Source organism: Staurois parvus, unplaced genomic scaffold, assembly GCF_062004578.1.
Source record: "Staurois parvus isolate SC_StPar_1 unplaced genomic scaffold, SC_StPar_1.0 ptg001387l, whole genome shotgun sequence".
Classification (NCBI taxonomy): Eukaryota; Metazoa; Chordata; class Amphibia; order Anura; family Ranidae; genus Staurois; species Staurois parvus.
Window position 1 is genome coordinate 367,041 of NW_028319183.1, and position 21,679 is coordinate 388,719.

The 21,679-nt window shown below is 43.7% G+C and overlaps 1 protein-coding gene across 2 annotated transcripts in view; it reads right to left on the reverse strand.

The window, feature by feature from the left end:
• Window positions 1–21,679, reverse strand: part of QTGAL (queuosine-tRNA galactosyltransferase) — a 405,856-nt gene that overhangs the window by 55,305 nt on the left and 328,872 nt on the right. For both annotated transcript variants that reach the window (XM_089661795.1, XM_089661797.1), the window contains 2 exons: window positions 17,618–17,713; window positions 7,648–7,772 (listed from right to left, as the gene is read on the reverse strand). In XM_089661795.1, coding sequence (XP_089517921.1) covers window positions 7,648–7,772; window positions 17,618–17,713 — 221 coding nt within the window. The remainder of the gene's footprint in view (window positions 1–7,647; window positions 7,773–17,617; window positions 17,714–21,679) is intronic.

Consider the following 21,679-nt stretch of genomic DNA (forward strand, 5'->3'; position numbering starts at 1 on the left):
CCATGGAAGTAGTCCCAAAAAATATTAGAAGTTCCCAAAAAAGTCTCCCTGTGATGGAGAACGGGCAGCAGGTAAGTAGAAAGATTGTGGTCAAATCCACCAACGTTCTAGATCCAATGCTTCAACAACGGAGCTGCGATCTAAAATGTTTATATCTCACAATTTCTGGAAACGTCACAAACAAACAACCAATAGATGCAGACAAACAATCGTGGGAGACGGACGGCTGATTGCCTTCTGGTTGAATATGAAATGTAATCCGAATTATCTGAATGTATTACGCCCCTTGAGGGTTAGGGACCTTAGATTGTACACCCCCTGAGGGTCAGGGACCTTAGATTGTACGCCCCTTGAGGGTTAGGGACCTTAGATTGTACGCCCTTGAGGGTTAGGGACTGATGTGAATGTACAATATATATGTAAAGCGCTGCGTAAAATTGACGGCACAATATAAGTACCTGAAATAAATAAATATTATCTGAAAATTAACATTTCATTGACAAGGGAAGGATCTCAAGATTCGGCAGAACTACAAATTCCAGCAGGCTCCTCTAGGGTTTGTTAGGACTTGTAGTTCCACCATAGCTGGAGCGCTACAGGGGGGGCTGTAGGCTGGTGTTCGCTGTGGCACTGATGGGGTTAAGGACAGAACTGGTTTTCGCAGAGTCATGTGGTGTGGTACGCACATCTCCAGCATGTGAAATGGCCCCCAGCGGAATTCTCGCTCACCTTAAAAAGATCCGTCAATAAGCGGCATCTCTGTTGACATGAAAGATTACGTCTTGACATGCTCGCGGTTGCATAAAGAGCCATCTACGGCAGGATTTCCATACCCTGTCCAAGACCCAACGACCATTCCTGTAGCCTGCATACTGAAAAACGTTTATTCTGACACAAAGATTGCCGATTGCCTCTCGGGGGATCAGGAAGGAATTTTGTCCCCCTGAAGGAGCAAATTGGATCGTTCTTTGCTGTTTTTTTTTTTTTGCCTTCCTCTGGATCAACTGTGGGTGTAGGGTTATAACTTTTTTTTTGTTTTAATGGTTGAACTGGATGGACTTTGGTCTTTTTTCAGCCAGACTAACTATGTAAAAATGTATTTCTGGAAAAAATCCTCACCGTGACATAAGGCTACATTTACACTAATGGTTGTCACTCCCGCTCCTCTGAAAAGCGATCCATAGATTGTTTTCCAAACGGGTGGTGAAAAGGTAATATGTTGCCTCCTCACCAATGTTTTAAAGCAGAGTTCCCCCACCACCACCAAAAAAAAACAAAAAACCAGCAGCTACAAATACTGTAGCTGCTGGCTTGTAATATAAAGACACTTACCTGTCCAGGGATCCAACGGTGTCCCCTCCCAGAGCTGTTCCTTCAATCAACTGTTGGGTGCTGGCACTGCCATCTTGGCATCTTCACCGCTGGTCTCTGCGTGCTGCGCTTTGTGAAAGGGCTGCAGTCCTCTGGGACCTTGGAAGTGTCCCAGAGCGAACTGCGCCGAAAGTGGGAGTGGGTACCTAGTTTTGACAGGTACCCACACCCACTTTCGGCGTACCCGGTCCCCCCCCCCCAAAAGGTGCCAAATGTGGGGGAGGCAGAACAGCAGAGCTTACATTTTTGGGTGGAACACCGCTTTAACCCAGTAAATACCACATCACTGTGCTGCAACCATATGCATTGAGGCAGTTGTGGGGTGGTTGCTGCCACATTCACTTACTGCTTTTGGACCACCTACTGCATTTATACTGCAAGTGTCCGCTCTGTAGCCCCATCTGTGCTTTTAATCGATACAGCCCAAGTTGGTCAGCAGGTCCCGGCCAATGATTTATGGCCGGGACTTGCTGATTGGCTTAGCGAATCGCAATACAGAACTCTGTGTTTACTAACAACACAGGGCTCTGTACACGCAGCAGTATTACTGCTGTTTTTTTCTCCCTGCAGAGCACAAACCCCTTCCCAGCCAGTGCCATTAGTACAGTGACAGTGTATATCATGAGCACTGATAACTCTTCTAGTGTCACTGGTGATTAGTTAGTTCCCACCCAGTGTCAGTTAGTGTCAGATTGCCCGCCGCACTATCATAGTCCCACTGTAAGTTGCTGATCACCGCCATTAGTAGTATAAAAATAATAAATATTCTAGTATATATATCTCCCATAGTTTGCAGGCGGTAAAACTTTCACACAAACCAATCAATATACACTTACTGGGATTTTTTTTCTACCAAAGACATGTTACAGAACACATTTTGGCCTACATTTACGAAGAAATTTTAAATGTTCTTATTGGATATGTTTTATAGCAGAAAGTGAAAAATATTGGGGTTTTTTTTTTTTTAAAGTTTCAGGATTTTTTAATTTATATAATAAAACGCACAGTGGTGATCGAATACCACCAAAAGAAAGTTCTATTTGTGTGAAAAAAATTATATAAATTTTGTTTGGGTACAGAGTTACATGACCGTGCAAATGCCAGTAGCGCAGTGCTGCATAGCAAAAAATGTCCTGGTCATAAATGGGGTAATACCTTCCGGAGCTTAAGTAGTTAAATGGGTTGTGTTTGGTGGCGGTACTGGCCACAAGCCCTGTCTGGCTCTGGCAGAGCCCATCGACACATCTGCGCATGGGCATGCGGTTTTCCACAAAGCAGGGAAGGTTTCAGACTACCCCAGTAGCTGTTTTTGCACATGTGCAAGAAAGCTGGAACGTGCACAGATGGCTGGGGAAAGTCAGTGCCTGCACAGATGCGCCTCAGTAGTGGTGTATTAATTCTTTGGGTGCCCCCATCACCAGCACCCTCCCCTCTGACCCCTGACACTCTGCACTCTCCGCCCCCCTCAAAAAAAAATTGCCGCCCTAGGCCTTGTTTGCCTTGCAGTAAATACGCCGCTGGCCTCAGGGTCTCTTTGACCATCGCTTGTAGCATGCCCATAGATCTTGACCGTCTCCGGTAGCAAGTCTGGGAGCTTTCTGTGGCATTTCATTCACTACACGTTATGTCCGTCCCTTTGCTGGTGTCAGGGGCCACACACTTCCGCCCTCCTGCGACAACCGTTGAGCACCACTGGTCTACATGTATAAAGAGTTCAGCATTCATTTGCCTGGAGTTCAGCTTTAAGACCAGGGCCCTATCCACTCCCCAGGGACCATTGTCTCTGGCGAGGCACGAGGACATATGAGTGTCCATATACAGGCCAGAAAGCGCCTTTTCTTGGAGCGTAGAAGGGGAACGGCTACACCCCTGAAAATAAAAAAGGATGCAGCTTAGGAAAACATTGCTGTGCTCGGCTCGCACTCCTCCAACAGGATGTTGTACTTGGCACGGGCCGCCTGTCTCATGTAAAGCCGACACGGATGGAGCTCGCTGAGAAGACGAGGCACGGGGGGCCAGTTCCAGAGGGGGTCGGACGCGGGACGTGTAAAGTGTGCCGTACGCCTGTGACTGGAATTGTGTGAAAGCTGACAGTTTCCACCAAGTGAGAGCGAGCTACTGTCCGACTCCCGCCTAGGCCAGACACTGACGGAATGTAAATCTGACAACAGAAATATGGACTTCAACATGAACAAGTCCATTAAAACAGTATTAACACCCAAAAGCAAAAACATTGATTATATTGCAGCTTACCAATTCTTAGATGGGATGGCTGCAGTCGTTTTTTTTTTATGCTGTCTTTCCTTTGTTTATTTCACCTGGTGATCCAGCCAGTAAGTCTGTTGTTCTTCAAAAGAACAAGCTGTCCTGCAGATGTAGTAGTTAGAGGGATGAGACAAACCATTTACCACTGACAGGGGTGCTTACAGGGAATAACCTTTTTTTTTATGTAAAATCTTTATCCCAAAAAGAAAAAGTTGCTGCAACAGTTTATAATGTGTGAGCTGGAGATTAGCTTCAATGTGTTTGTGTATCACAATCTGCTAGTTCATCTAACACTCCCCTCCCCCCAGACCAATAATGCTGCTATCCAAAGGTGCCCCTGCGCTCCTTCATCCAGAGTAGGGGGGAGGGGGAGCACTAATATAGAAGTAGTGTTGTTGGCCAGATCACCAGGTAAAAAAGGTGGAGAAAAGGCCAAAAAAAAAAAAAAACTAATGCAGCCTCCACATCTAATGATTGCTACACTGACATATGACATTTTTGGTTCAAGGTTTTATACCACTTTAAATATAACTATATAGTAACTGCAGCACTTCAATGTGTATAAATACTTTTCACCTACAAAATGACAAACACACATGTACAGTATAATGTCCAAATATATAAAGAATTTCAAATGGCTACCAATCAATCATGCAGTGTTTCAGCAAAAGAAGCGAGACTCCTCCTCGTTTCACTCTCCAGCACCACAGGGAGCTAACCAGACAGGTGGGCCTCAAGATCTAAGAGGTTAATGCACAGTTGTGTATGAATTGATCCCCATACTGGATATCCAAAGGCTGGGAGGCGACCCCGATCCTAGCAATGTACAGCTCATTCTTCCTCCAGTGTATCCAAGATTAAAAAAAAGAGGAAAGTAGTGCAGATAATCCAATTTTTTTTTAAACTGACAGATAAAATAGCCCTGAGTAAAACTAAAAAGGAAGCCACTGCAAGCTTTTGATGATGTCAGGGTCCAGAACTCCACTCTACGCGTTTCGTCACCATCGGATCCATTCAGGGCCCAAAGATGACTTAAAAAACCCAAAACTCCACCCTTCGCATTCTGTCACAACAGGATGTTTTCAGGGGCCATGGACACCGACTTACACCAGGAATATATATACTCACCGGCCATTTATTAGGTCCACCTTGCTAGTACCAAGTTGGACTCCCTTTTGCCTTCAGAACTGCCTGAATTCTTCATGGCATAGATTCAACAAGGTGTTGAAAGAGATTTTGGTCCATATTGACATGAGTGACTGTTGTCTTTCTATCATCTCGAACCAATCTGCCCATTCTCCTCTGACCTCAACAAGGCATTTTCTTCCACACAACTGTGGCTCACTGGATATTTTCTCTTTTTCGGACCATTCTCTGTAAACCCTAGAGATGGTTGTGTGTAAAAATCCCAGCAGATCAGCAGTTTTTGAAATATTCAGACCAGCCCATCTGCCAGCAACAACCATGCCACATTCAAAGTCACTTAAATCCCCTTTCTTCCCCATTCTGATGCTCAGTTTGAACTTCAGCAAGTCATCTTTACCACATCTAGATGCCTAAATGCATTTAATTGCTGCCATGTGATTGGCCAATTAGCAATAGCATAGCCGATTAGCAATCACATAGCGATTGGCCGGTGAGTACATATATACATATATATATATATATTCACACACACACTGAGTCAAATAGACACATTTTCCTGGAAAATATAAAAAAAACTTATACAAATGTATAAATATCCATAAAAACAGTTCCATAAATGCACATACTAATATAGCAAACAGATAGGAAATATAATTAAAAAACCCAAATTGAGATCTAGTAGGGCAAAAAATAAACCTCTTAACCATTATAAAAAGCAATTGATGTCCCAATCTATATTAGGACCATAGAGAGCAAACAAATGTAATTCAAATATCCACCTGGTCTATAACTATTCATATAGCGCTTCGCCCAGAAACTGTTGCAATGACAAATGTTTCTGCATTCTCATGTTTATTTCTTTTGTTTGTACCAGTATGACACAAAAAAGTGGAGAAACAAAAAGCCAAATCTGACACATTCCACACAAAACCCCAAAAATTTACTGGACAAAATAATTGGCACCCTCAATGTAATATTTGGTAGCACACCCCTTGGAAAGAATAACTGAAATCGATGGCTTCCTGTCACCATCAATGAGTTTTCTCCACCTCTCTACTGGAAATTTGGAGCGCTCTTCTTTCGCCAGCTGCTCCGGGTCTCTCAGATTGGAAGGGTTCCTTTCCCCAACTGCTGTTCTGAGATCTCTTCACAGGAGCTCTATGGGATTGAGATCTGGACTCATTGCTGGCCGGTTCAGTCCACTCCAGCGCTTTGTCTGAAACCATTTCTTATTGATGTGTGCTTTGGGTCATTGTCCTGCTGGAAGACCCATAACCTCTGACATTGGAGACCCAACTTTCTGACACCGGGCCCTACATTGCACCCCAGAATGCTTTGGTAATCTTCAGATTTCATAACTCCATGCACACGGTCAAGACATCCAGTTCCTGAAGCAGCAAAGCAACCCCAAAACATCAGTGACCCTCCCCCCCCACCATGTTTGACTGTAGGGACTGGATTCTTTTCTTTAACCCCTTGGTGCCGGCGCCTCCCGGCCCTTTAAGGGTTTCAGAAGCTGGGAGGCGGGGCAAGGTTTTAAGGTCATCTGACCACCGTGATTCGCCACCACGGCAGTCACATGATTGGGAAAGGTCCCGATCGAAAGCCGAGATCGGGACCTGTCCGTGAGTATCTCAGCACATGATTTTGTTAATTGCATGCAAATGTGCAGCTGCTCGGCATCAAGGCCCAAACACTGGAAGGCCGCACATTTGCGTGCGGCCGGCATGAAGAGATTAAAGGCCTCATTTCTTTTTCTGGAAACAGTAGAATGATGGGCTTTACGAAAAAAGCTGTCATTTTGTTTGGTCTGTCCACAGCACATTCTCCCAAAAGGATTTTGGCTTCCTCAGGTAAGTTTTGGCAAACTCCAATCTGGCTTTTTTATATTTCTGTGTCAACAGTGAGGTCCTCCTGGGTCTCCTACCATATTTCTGTGTCAGCGGTGGGGTACTCCTGGGTCTCCTACCATATTTCTGTGTCAGCGGTGGGGTCCTCCTGGGTCTCCTCCCATATTTCTGTGTCAGCGGTGGGGTCCTCCTGGGTCTCCTACCATATTTCTGTGTCAGCGGTGGGGTACTCCTGGGTCTCCTACCATATTTCTGTGTCAGCGGTGGGGTCCTCCTGGGTCTCCTCCCATATTTCTGTGTCAGCGGTGGGGTCCTCCTGGGTCTCCTACCATATTTCTGTGTCAGCAGTGGGGTCCTCCTGGGTCTCCTCCCATATTTCTGTGTCAGCAGTGGGGTCCTCCTGGGTCTCCTACCATAGCGTTCCTTTTCATTCAGATGGCGACGTATAGTGTGAGCTGACACAGTTATACCCTGTGCCTGAAGGTCAGCTTGGATTTGTCTGGAAGTTGATTGAGGTACTTTATCCACCATTTGAACAATCCTTCATTGCAATCTTTGATCATGTTTTCTCTATCGTCCATGTCCAGCAAGATTAGCTACAGTGCCATGGGCTGTAAACTTCTTGACAATGTTGTGCACAGTGGGCACAGGAACATTAATATCTGTTAATTGATACAGGTCAGTTTAATTACAAATTACAGGAGCATCATAAACATGGAATGCAATTGTTTCTTACAATTTGGAAAAGGTGCCAATAATTTTGTCCAGTCAATTTTTGGGGTTTTGCGTGGAATGTGTCAGATTTGGCTTTTTGTTTCTCCACTTTTTTGTGTCATACCGATACAAACCAAAGAAATAAACATGAGAATGCCAAAACATTTGTAGTTTTCTGGGGGAAGTGGTGCATTATCTGACAGAAATGCAGGGGTGCCAATATTTTTGGCCATGACTGTATGTGAGATACCTCTTCCCAACACCCCCAGATCACAAGCAACAAAGCAGGAGCAACACTCACTCTGACACGGAGTGCGTTGCGGCGTGCTCATGGTAGCGATACTGCAGGAGACATTCATCCACTCGGTGTACTCCTCCATCTTTTCTGAGGTGCTCGTAAAAAAACAGTAAATCTTCTGGAGTCCCCTGAGAACAGACATTTACAAGTCACATTTCAAGTATAAACAAGAGATACATCTTAAAAATTATAAATAGTTCTCATTATACTGAACTCAGCCAAATAAAAAGATTGCTCATAAATTTTATAGCTGATCATGAAGAGAGTCTATGGATGAGCCATAATATATTTGTAGCAACGATCGAAAATGAGCCACAACATAGGTGTAGCAACAATTGCCTGGAGCTCTCCAGGAAATGCGAAAATCAGAAAAGCGCAGAGCCCAGAATGCGTTTTGTGCACCAGCCTTGGGTCCTTTAGAACCCAAGAAGAAAAGGCCAAGGTGGGTCCCTTCCCTCCCATAAGCTGCAATCTTTTTCAGCAGCATAGATTCAGGTCCTGCCATTTCTGCACCCCCAGCCCACTGGAGTCCTCAAGACTTCTGCCACATCTGCCCACCCCTCGGCCCAGCATTAATCAATGGGAATGTATGACATCACATCAGAAATTTCACAAAAAAATATATTATGTTTTCTAATATTAGTCACTTTAAGCAACGGTGTATTTTTTAGTACTTTGAAGATGTTTTTATTATGTTTCTTGTGAAATGCTGCAAACGTATTAATAATCAAACACAGCACATATTAGCAGAGGAGTGAATATTTTCCCTACTATGGTAATTGGAGATAGGGCCCCATGGAAAAAAAAGTGAAAATGCTTGTTAGGGAGATTTCAATTCACTTCCTGTGCCATTGACCAAGCAAGAAGTGAGCAGAAATCTCAGCAATTCATGAACTAAAATTTTAGTGTTCACAAACACCATCTAATTCCTATTTTTTTGTGTACGAAATAAAATATGAGGTAGTATGGAATAAACAGATACAAAATGTGTCAGGTCTCAAACCTGTGTGCAGCCGCAAAATGCCAAAAAATTAAACCACATGCAAGAATTCCGAAATTACCTAAATAAATTGCCAGAGATTACTAATTAACCTTCAGGGAGACAGAAACATTATTCCTACATATTGCCAATGCTGGTGGGGCCATGGGAGATGTTGAAGAGCTTCCTACATTCTTCCCACTGACCCCCAATGCAAGGGACATTCTTCCCACTGACCACCAATGTAAGGGACATTCTTCCCACTGATCACCAATGTAAGGGACATTCTTCCCACTGACAACCAATGTAAGGGACATTCTTCCCACTGACCACCAATGTAAGGGACATTCTTCCCACTGATCACCAATGTAAGGGACATTCTTCCCACTGACAACCAATGTAAGGAACATTCTTCCCACTGACCCCCAATGTAAGGAGAATTGTTCCCACTGACCCCCAATGTAAGGGGCATTCTTCCCACTGACCACCAATGTAAGGGACATTCTTCCCACTGATCACCAATGTAAGGGACATTCTTCCCACCGATCACCAATGTAAGGAACATTCTTCCCACTGATCACCAATGTAAGGGACATTCTTCCCACTGACCACCAATGTAAGGGACATTCTTCCCACTGATCACCAATGTAAGGGACATTCTTCTCACTGACCACCAATGTAAGGGACATTATTCCCATTGACCTCCAATGTAAGGAACATTCTTCCCACTGACCCCTAATGTAAGGGACATTCTTCCCACTGACCATCAATGTAAGGAGCATTCTTCCCACTGATCACCAATGTAAGGGACATTCTTCCCACTGATCACCAATGTAAGGGGCATTCTTCCCACTGACCTCCAATGTAAGGGACATTCTTCCCACTGACCACCAATGTAAGGGACATTCTTCCCACTGACCACCAATGTAAGGGACATTCTTCCCACTGACCCCCAATGTAAGGGACATTCTTCCCACTGACCCCCAATGTAAGGAGCATTCTTCCCACTAACCACCAATGTAAGGGACATTCTTCCCACTGACCACCAATGAATTAGTTGTAGTAGGGTTCCCCAAGACCTAAACATTATTTGCAAGGGTTCTTCTAAGGTAAAAATGTTGGGAAAGGCTGATGTACACTGCATGAAACATTGCTATGAAACTAATTAACACAGACAGGGGGATAAAAGTCAACAGGTTGTATGAATGGCTGTTATGGTGAAGGACTACAAGTCCCAGCTTGCTCAGGCAGCCAGATGAAAGGATATAACATGTTCCTGATGTAACGGAATGATTGAACTCTTGTCTCAGTGAATCCATTATCCGTAACGTCTGATATAAATTAAGGTTTCTTTCCCCCTTTTTTCCCACCGTCGCAGCAGGAAACTGAAGCCCACCGCTGACAATGTATAAGGATGGGAGAACATGTGTGGGTGGGTTGGGAACACCGGTATCCAGCCCCCTAGTGTGGGAATCTCCTCTGTCAGTTTGGAAACCGTTTATATAAACCTGAACACGATATTTCTCCCCCTCCCCACTCTAATACAACCTTAATTACATTGTCGCTCCGGTGCCAAAAACAGAAGATACGCCCACTGCTATCCCTGACTTTCCCAGGGGAAGACGACCACATCAGTAGCCGGCCGAGAGGTGCGGTACACCAGCCACGATTCCTACTTTCTTCTCACAAATATTTGCCATTTGGTGACCGAGAACTGGGAGTGAGATCCCAACATGGTCATTTAGTGATCTGTCGCAGGTCAGGCAAAGCAAAAAATGGAGTGTAAACTGCATTATCCTAAAACAACCCAAAAACACAGCGCAGAGCAGACATGCAGGATATCTCCACCTCATTTAACTCCTGTGCTCATGAACCCGGCCTTAGACATGGACAGGACCATTTATATACACTTTATTCATGAAGTAACTAGTGTTCCCTGTGAGCTATGTCCATCCATCATGGAGAGCAGAAAGAAGACCTGTCAGACAGAAGTATGGGTGAATCACTGAGGACTTGTTTCTGGAGGTGCATGCTCCAGACTAGAGCTCCAGTTAAAGGAACAAGCCAATGGCCTAATATTGGTGGACTATGGCAGGTTTTATATACACCTGAGTAGAATAGCAAAGGAGTGTTATCAAAGGAATTAGTTTCAACAAGGAGGCCAAGGTTGTCAGGGATCCAGAGGAAGGAAAGGGAAGGACAATTCAGATGCTACACAGATAGTATAAGTAGCTTTTGGGAGAGTCAAGGCTTGAGAAGAATCTGAGTCCCCGTGAGTCAGTCAGCAGGTCAAAGAGAACATAAAAAAACAAAGACAAGGCACAAAACCCATAGTGTAAAATGTAAAAATGAATACAAACATTTATTGACATAAAATGCACCCACAAAGGTGACCTGGCTAGGCAGAGCAGTCATGGTTCTATCTGGGACCAGAAGCAGCAGAGTGAAGACCACGTACCCCAGCCTTGACCACCGACATAGGGAAAGAAGTAAGCTGTGACACAGTCCAATGGAGGAAAGCCGCTGCTTCAAGATGTCAAAACCGCTAACACCGTAGGCTGGAGCTGAAACCATAAGCTGGATCCTCCCTCGCCTGAAGTCAGGTGTGCACATGTGCAGTACAGGAACGCATTTGTAAGCTCTCCTACTTCTTTGTCAGGTCAAAGAGGAGAGGGTTCTTTATGGTCATTACTGTCAGCTGCCATATTCATAATTTGGTTAAGAACAGATTTACAATGTTTAAATTACTTCTCAATACAGAAAAATCTGCACAATAGACAGTAAATCCCTCTTGGATCCATTTAAAATACAGTCAAGGAAAAAAATATTGCCCCCCTGCATTCCTGTCAGATGATGCACCACTTCGCTCAGAAAATTGTTGCAATTACAAATGTTTCGGCATTCTCGTGTTTATTTCTTTGGTTTGTATTGGTATGACACAAAAAGTGGAGAAACAAAAAGCCAAATCTGACACATTCCACGCAAAACCCCAGAAATGGACTGGACAAAATTATTGTCACCCTTAATGTAATATTTGGTATCGCATCCCTTGGAAAAAAATCAGTGAAATCAATGGCTTCCTGTAACCATCAATGAGTTTCTTCCACCTCTCTACTGGAATTTTTTCTCCAACAGCTCCAGGTCTCTCAGATTGGAACCGTTCCTTTTCCCAACTGCTGTTTTGAGATCTCTCCACAGGAGCTCTATGGGATTGAGATCTGGACTCATTGCTGGCCAGTTCAGTACTCTCCAGTGCTTTGTCTGAAACCATTTCTGGGGGTTTAGTGATGTGTGCTTTGGGTCATTGTCCTGCTCTAAGACCCATGACCTCTGACGGAGACCCAGCTTTCTGACACTGGTCTCTACATTGCACCCCAGAATCCTTTGGTAGCCTTCAGTTTTCAAAATGCCATACACATGATCGATCAAAACATCCAATGCCTGAAGCAGCGAAGCAACCCCAAAACATCAGTGACACCCCACTATGTGTGACTGTATTCTCTTTTTTAAAGGCCTCATTGCTTTTTCTGAAAACCGTACAATGGGCTTTACCAAAAAGCTGGAATTTTGTTTCATCTGTTCACAGCACATTCTCCCAAAAGGATTTTGGCTTCCTCAGGTAAAATTTAGCAAACGCCAATCTGGCTTTTTTATGTTTGTGTCAGCAGTGGGGTCCTCCTGGGTCTCCTCCCATATTTCTGTGTCAGCAGTGGGGTCCTCCTGGGTCTCCTCCCATATTTCTGTGTCAGCAGTGGGGTCCTCCTGGGTCTCCTCCCATATTTCTGTGTCAGCAGTGGGGTCCTCCTGGGTCTCCTCCCATATTTCTGTGTCAGCAGTGGGGTCCTCCTGGGTCTCCTACCATAACGTCCCTTTTCATTCAGATGGCGACATATAGTGAGAGCTGACACAGGTGTACCCGGTGCCTGAAGGTCAGCTTGGATTTGTCTGGAAGTTGATGGAGGTTCTTTAGCCACCATTCCAAAAATCCTTCATTGCAATCTTTGATCAATTTTTCTCTTTCGTCCACGTCTAGCTACAGTGCCATGGGCTGTAAATTTTGTGACAATGTTGTGCACAGTGATCTGTTAATTGATACGGGTGAGTTGAATTACAAATTACAGGAGCACCACAAACGTGGAATGCGATTATTTCTTGCAATTTTGAGAAGGTGACAATTTTGTGCAGCACATTTTTGGGGTTTTGCATGGAATGTGTCAGATTTGGCATTTTGTCTCTCTACTTTTTTATGTCATACCGATACAAACAAAAGAAACAAACATGAAAAAGCCAAAACATTTGAAATTGCAACAATTTTTTGGGTGAAGTGGTGCATTGCAGGAAATGGGTTAGGGGACACTGGCCATCAATAAACCCCAAAAAAGGAGAGCAGGCAAGGCCGGGAATGGTGAGTCGGTGAGGTAGGTGAATATTACAGTCAGAGCTACTTTTTCTTTTTATTCATGCAACTGCTAAGTAACAGATTGAAAAAAAACTAACAAGGAGCTCCACTTTATGTAATCTACATGTTTTGCGGAATGCCATGTATACAAGCTTTCCATAGACTATTTATTTCAGGTACTTATATAGTGCCTTCAATTTACGCAGCGCTTTACATATATATTGTACCTTCACATCAGTCCCCAACACCCAAGGGGTGTACAATCTAAAGTTCCTAACCCTCAAGGGGCGTACAATCTAAGGTCCCTAACCCTCAAGGGGTGTACAATCTAAGGTCCCTAACCCTCAAGGGGCGTGCAATCTAAGTTCCCTAACCCTCAAGGGGCGTACAATCTAAGGTCCCTAACCCTCAAGGGGTGTACAATCTAAGGTCCCTAACCCTCAAGGGGCGTGCAATCTAAGTTCCCTAACTCACATTCATACATACACATACTAGGGTCAATTTAGACAGGAGCCAATTAACCTACCAGCATGTCTTTGGAGTGTGAGAGGAAACCGGAGTACCCGGAGGAAGCCCATGCAGGCACAGAGAGAACATGCAAACTCCAGGCAGGTGGTGCCATGGCTGAGATTTGAACCAACCACACTAGTACTGCCAGGCGACCATTTAGCCAATGTGCTGCCCATGGCACAAAATTCCCATCAGCAAGGCCTATACGTTCTGTGAGGACTTATATCACTTGCAAGACTGAATACTTCATAAGTCTGCACAAGCTTAAAGGGATAAAGCAGGAAACCCATTGATAAGAGATGGTTTATAGATTCACTTGCTTGGATCAGCACACCATATTGCATGCGTATGGGTATAATATGACTTTTGCAGACATACCCCGGATAACCATCTAACAAGGGCAATCAATCCGCAGATCAGGACTTGTGCTATTGTTTTCCAGCAAAAGACTGGTCTTGAGAAGGTGGGGGGGGGGGGGCAAATGTCATGAACAAGTATGCTCAGCCAAAGAGGGTGACATCCTTCCAGCCACCATGTGTCCGATTTCAATGGAAGCTACTACTACTGCCTCCATTTGTAGGTGAAGACTTTGGCTGTCATCCTGGCTCACCACGTAAGTCATCAACCAGGAGCAAGCATAAAGGACAGGATATGGGATGTTTCAGACCTCACTAGATGCATGCTTGTTCCAAGGCTTCATTTGTGAGGAAAGGGACAGTCCCAAAGTCTGCAACACTTAATTCAAGTCTCCAGTATCGGCTTCAGTATCTTTTTCCTTGCAGTTTCTCAGACCTTTAAATCCATCTAGAACGCATAATAATACAGGAGTTTAATGCTTTAATCATAGGTTTGTGATGTGAAAGCTCCTATCATCTGAATTTTAAAAAGTACATAAAACCTAACAATGAACTTCTCCAATTTCCCTTTATTTGGTCTGTTAAAGAGAACACGGAATGTATTATGTTATACTGTATCCAGTAAATAAGTGTAAAAAAATATGCCTGTTTATTCTGCCATAAATCTTGTCAGTTGATTTCCACCTGTGTTCTCTGCCTGTGCTGACTGTTATCAGTTACACAGGTATCTCGATGAAGTACAGATCACCTCCCCTCTATGTTATGAAGATGACAAGAGGGTGAGGTGCTTTGTAGTCCCCTAAAACATCTTTTCCAAGGGTGACAACGCTGCGTCTCTACACATATAGTACAGTGAGTGTTGTCACTCTAGGACAGGAAGTGTGTGATAGGCAAGATTGCCAGGTGAAAATAAAGAAGGAAAAAAGGCTGGGAAAAAAAGAGAATGAAAGCAGCCATCACATCTAAGGACTGGTAAGCTGCAAAATATTATAGTTCTGTCCTTGGGATTACATACACTTTAATTGCATACGCTTTTTGCTTGCAGCAACAGCTGGATCAGTGGTCACCTTTGTTCCTTTAATTTACTAAAAAGTGAAAACTGGAGTTCTTCTTGTATGAAGTCACTCATTATCTCTTCATACATTATAGGAACATTTCTAGAGCAACATTCCTGTTGTGACTTGGCAGTGATCTGAAAACACGAGGCCCGTAGGCGGACGATGTGGTGACACAGTCATATCTGACCCCTCACACATGATTTCTGTTCCCCTCCAGTCAGTTGGACGGGGTCCCTGCTGATACTGGCTCGCCGACAGACTGTCCTTATCACAGCAGGGCCAGAGAAGGGGCCGCGTTACACAGAGATTCGGGTTTCTGGGTCAGAGAGGCTGAGAAAATCTGCTGATCTTTCCTTATATAGGTCTGATAGGACAGAACGACAACATTATTCCCTTATATGTTCACAATGACAACATAATAGTCCTGGTTCCCCCATTTCATACAACCTGCTTATCAGAAGGAACTTGTATCTGATTGGCTGAAGCAGCAGTTGTTGGCGCTGGATGCAATAAAAACAGAAAGCGTGAGATATTGCAGAATGAAATTGTGTTAGATTGTGTCAAAGTACCAAAGTATCGCCTGAACAATGACAATCAGCAACCTTACATCAGTGCTCATGTTGCGCTATGATAGCGACATCACTGAGACCCTTCATATTCATGAGAACACAGCCTATCCATTACTAGGGAACAGTGACATCACAGAGACCCTTCATACTCATGAGAACGCAGCCTATCCAATCACTAGAGACCAGTGACATCACCGAGACCCTTCATATTCATGAGAACCCAGCCTATCCAATCACTAGAGACCAGTGACATCACCGAGACCCTTCATACTCATGAGAACACAGCCTATCCAATCACTAGAGACCAGTGACATCACTGAGAACCTTCATTATCATGAGAACACAGCCTATCCATCACCAGAGAACAGTGACATCACCGAGACTCTTCATATTCATGAGAACACAGCCTATCCAATCACTAGAGACCAGTGACATCACCAAGACCCTTCATATTCATGAGAAAACAGCCTATCCAATCACTAGAGACCAGTGACATCACCGAGACCCTTCATATTCATGAGAACGCAGCCTATCCATTACTAGAGACCAGTGATGTCACCGAGACCCTTCATATTCATGAGAACGCAGCCTATCCATCACTAGAGACCAGTGACATCACCGAGACCCTTCATATTCATGAGAATACAGCCTATCCCATCACTAGAGATCAGTGACATCACCGAGACCCTTCATATTCATGAGAACACAGCCTATCCAATCACTAGAGAACAGTGACATCACCGAGACCCTTCATATTCATGAGAACACAGCCTATCCATTCGCTAGACACTAGTGACATCACCGAGACCCTTCATATTCATGAGAACGCAGCCTATGCATCACTAGGGATCAGTGACATCACCAAGACCCTTCATATTCATGAGAACGCAGCCTATCCAATCACTAGAGACCAGTGACATCACCGAGACCCTTCATATTCATGAGAACACAGCCTATCCATCACTAGAGACCAGTGACATCACCGAGACCCTTCATATTCATGAGAACACAGCCTATCCAATCACTAGAGACCAGTGACATCACCGAGACCCTTCATATTCATGAGAACGCAGCCTATCCAATCATTAGAGACCAGTGACATCACCGAGACCCTTCATATTCATGAGAACGCAGCCTATCCCATCACTAGAGACCAGTGACATCACCGAAACCCTTCATATTCATGAGAACGCAGCCTATCCAATCACTAGAGACCAGTGACATCACCGAGAACCTTCATATTCATGAGAACGCAACCTATCCCATCACTAGAGACCAGTGACATCACCGAGAACCTTCATATTCATGAGAACACAGCCTATCCCATCACTAGAGACCAGTGACATCACCGAGACACTTCATATTCATGAGAACACAGCCTATCCAATCACTAGAGAACAGTGACATCACCGAGACCCTTCATATTCATGAGAACACAGCCTATCCATCACTGGAGACCAGTGACATCACCGAGACCTTTCATATTCATGAGAACACAGCCGATCCATCACTAGAGACCAGTGACATCACCGAGACCCTTCATATTCATGAGAACACAGCCTATCCATTCGCTAGACACTAGTGACATCACCGAGACCCTTCATATTCATGAGAACACAACCTATCCATTCACTAGAGACCAGTGACATCAACGAGACCCTTCATATTCATGAGAACACAGCCTATCCATCACTAGAGACCAGTGACATCACCGAGACCCTTCATATTCATGAGAACACAGCCTATCCATCACTAGAGACCAGTGACATCACCGAGACCCTTCATATTCATGAGAACACAACCTATCCATCACTAGAGAACAGTGACATCCCCGAGACCCTTCATATTCATGAGAACACAGCATAACCTGTAAAGTTATAGGGCAAATCAGTTTACGTAAATGTCTATTACTGTTCTATGTACAATGGCCATGTGTTCCTGTGGTAAGTGCAGCGGTCAAAAGGTCCTCTCAACTTTGTGAACTATGCCTGTATATTAAAAAAAACACACTGAGAAAACATTGTAGGGAATTGGCATTCGAATCATGATGTCACTAGACCTTTTGCATTGGGGACGTTGGGTATGGGAGCTTTTTCTCTTACCTGTCCATCTTCAACAAACTGTCCCACATAACAGAACCACTCTCTGGAGCAGAACCAGGTTGGCATGATGACGGTTGGCCCATGTGATGTGAACACCTAAAAGAGAGAACACAAATTGGTTATTCTATGTATGGGCTTTGCACACACACACACACATATTCTCCTGTGCCTACATCATTCCTTTGGAGACATTTACTCATTTTAGCTATGCAACAGGAAGTGAAAGGAGATCTCCAGATTGGAAAAAAACTTAGAGGGGTCGAGGCCCACCCATACTCTATCCACAATAAAAATGGTGACATAAAGTTCTGCTTTAAGAATACATACAGAATTAAAAAAAAAAAAAAAAAAAAAAACAGAGTTTACGTTTACCTAAAAAAAACCTGGAGAGCAAAAATTATTGGTTGCAGTAACCAAACCAGTTACCACAGAAACAGAAAAGTGATGGCTGAAAAAAAAGATCAGTGGTCCATCAATTCTGCCCCAGTTTTTTATTTAATAGTTTTTATATTTTTTATCTGTTTGTAATGGAATTCTTTCATTACTGTGTCACAGAAAAGCTTGCAATGAGCAGCAGCCAAAGTGTATTATGTAAAAGAACAAGTAACTGGCAATGAATAAAATATTCGCACCAACGTGACTTATAGATGGATAAACGACGACTCATTTGTACTGTTACTATTAATTGATGAAGAATTTCTTCTCAGGGTAGACCCACTGTTCTCCCAAGCGTATTTAGTTTCATTTAACGTTGTGTTTACAACCAGATCTGCTGGAGGTTTTCCCTTTTGCATCTCCCGCTCTGTCAGTAAAGTCGTATTTCTTCAACCAAGGCCGCTTCGCCAAGATCGGGCTATGTCCCCATGAATGGAGGGTGTGAGGGAACGTCTCCTCCTCTCTGTTTAACAAACACGTCCTTGACGTAGCGGAGAAATAAGCCGGGGGATCCGGGTAATGGAGAGGGAAAGCCATGGTGTGAATTGTCAGGTATGGAGGGACAGGATATTATAAATTGCATGTGTACAGTAACTGATGTACAGTCCCCTTCATTCAGGGTACAGAGAGCGTGGGAAAAGCCTGAGCTACGTCAACAGGGCCGAGAAATGTCACCTCACCACCGAAAAAAGACAAATATTGAGCAGGAGTGAGGAATTTGTAAATATAGTACGAGAGTCATAACACGGTGTAAGGACAAGTCACTGGTGGGAAAAGTCAGTTTACAATATACAGAAACAATGAATGGGGCATTAATAACACACAGCTACTGGCGGGAAGGCCTGCCTCATGGGCGATGGATATTTGGATTTTATTAGAAAAAATTCATAACAGAGTTTTCACTGCAATTGTGAACTTATAATGCATCTAAAAGCAAAAAACTGATGAAGAGTTAGAAACCCACCGGGGAGATCCACTCTATTTATCGGTCCTGGTGTAAAGGGAAATCCAATAATTTACAGTTGTTTCAGGGGTTGAGGGGAAACCTTCCAATGGTGGCACAACTAAAGGTAAGTCATACATGGCTCAATTGTTGGCTCATAACTTTCCACCCAGCTCAGTCCGTTTAAATAGACTCTCCGGCTGCATTCCCACTTCAGTATAGCGAATTTGATCGTTTGATGTTGTCGCATGGCTTTTGCACATTTATGCATGTTTTCATACAGAATTTTGTAGGCATTTTTTTTTGTCAATAGAAAAAAAATATTATCTGTTGCATCATTTGTTGCTAAGTTTATCACCTTTTTAGCTTTTCCATCAGCTTTTCTTTTTTTTCAATCATACTTTCTTTTTTTTTTTTTAGGGTATGGGGTTAGAGTTAAGGTAATATTAGGGTTAGGATTAGGGGTTAATATTTTATTTATTGTCTTATTTATGTCAGGGTGTTAATAATAATACTGTTTTATTGTTATTATGATTAATAATTTATTATATATATATATATGGGGTTAATTATTATTTATTATTACATATTATTAATTTACTTTACTATTTATGGATTTAGTTTATTTATTCATATATTACAATTTTTTTTTTGCATTTTTTCATTTGAACATAAAATCATGAAAAAATGTGCAAACACACAAGAATCGCGCTTTTCCGTTCATTTCTATGGAATTAAAAAAAAAAAACTAAAAAATGCACAAATTTGCCCAATTTCAGCGAAAAAAAAAGTTCCAGAACTTGTTTGAGCTTCAGGTGTTTGGCTTCAGGCGACTTGGAGTGGAGATGTGAACCAGCCCCATTGAGAAGAATTGATTTTTTTTCTCCTCAAGAGTCTTGGAGCTTCGAGCTACAAATCGCTCGCGTGTGAATGGGGGCCTTATCAAGCCAGGTGATAGTGCTTGCAGGGTCATCCATGGCTTGATTTTTGTCCTTTTCAGCAAGAATTGGTTGAAATTCGAGCAGTCTATGGCAGGGGCGGACTGACAACTCATGGGGCCCCCGGGCAATAGGGGATCATGGGGCCCCTGTGTCCTTGCCCAAACACAAAAAAGCCTAGGAAAAAGGTACCAGGGGCATCTCATGGGGCCCCCTACTGACCCCGGGCCCTCGGGCAGTGCCCGAGTTTCCAAATGGTCAGTCCACCCCTGGTCTATGGCTAGCCTTAAACTGAACCTATAGCAGCAGAATTTTTGTATGAAATTTTTCTTCTTCTGTTGTCAGGGGAACTGCATTGGGATGGTTTCAAGTTGTCTCTTCTATCTGCAGGTATAAAAATCAATGTCATGTTTTGTCTTGCTATTGGGGAGATTTCCCTCCACTTCCTGTTTTGTGGACACAACTGGAAGTGAGATGAAATCTCCCCCTGAGACAGCTGTTACTGGAACCCATTGTAGGATTTTTGTCTGGTCTGGTAACAACCCGATTTTTAAAAAAGATTCCCTCACCCTAAAGTGACTCTGTCATTACAGGATCACTTTAAGGTGAGGGAAATTTTTAAACATTTGACACAAAAAGTGTGCAATGGCCCAAAGCAATCAGAGTTTCAGCATTCAAGCCTTCAGTGTAGTCAGGCCAATGAAAGTTGATTTCTGATTGGCTGTTCTAGGCGGGTTATCTGCACACGGTGCTTTCGGCGGAGTGCGAGGGAAGGCTGATGGGGGATTTGGTGCTGACTCGAAGTGAAGCGCTGAGTGACGGTTCATGATTGATTGTCACCATAAAGCCGCGGCATTGAGAGGGTTTCTTAAAACCGTTTCTGTCTGGGAGGTGGGAAAATGTTTGAAAACAGGTTTTTCCCATTTTGTTGGATTACTGGCTGTCACACAGAATCTACACATCTGTTTACACATGTAACGTGCCCGGCCGTTTGTGTGTGTTGATGTATGGGACCTCCCTACATCCTGCTGGGATACAGATCTCGGCAATACTTCAAATCTCACTCAGGGAACAACAGAGAATTCCGAGGGGCGGCTTCACAAAGGTTTAGGGATTCACAAATGATACATTTAATCCTCACTTAAAGTAGAAGTAAATCCAATCGCTGAAACTTCTTGAAGCTTTCACATGTTAATGTCATCTCATACGTCGTTTCAATGTTTGTAAAGCGTAACTGTGCGCCGTGCGCTCTTCTTCTTCAGCTAGGAAAAGAGACGCGTACCACGCATGTACAAGATTTCAATGGCTTGGATTGGTCGCTACTGGATCCAGATGGAAAGGAGAAAAAGATAACAACGGGGCCGTATGGAATTGGGTATACACATGTACCCGCGGTCACTTACCTACTCACTCAACTAAAGTTGGGCTCTATGGCCAGCTAGAAGCATACATAGAAATAAAGAGGTAGGTAGACGCAGACTGCCAAATAAAGGACCAGAACACACAGCCTTCAGGGTATCAATGACCCATCTCAAAGAATACTGTCTGCAAGATGAAAAATAAAAAAAAACATGTATTGAATCATAGGATAATATTAACCACTTGTCCTCCAGAGCACCCCCCCCCCCCCCTTCCTGACCAGGCCATTCTTTGCACAGTGCTGCACTACTTTAATTGACAATTGCGCGGTCATGCAACGTTGTACCCTGGACCCACTCACCCAGGCCCAACGGTCGTAAAGGTGGT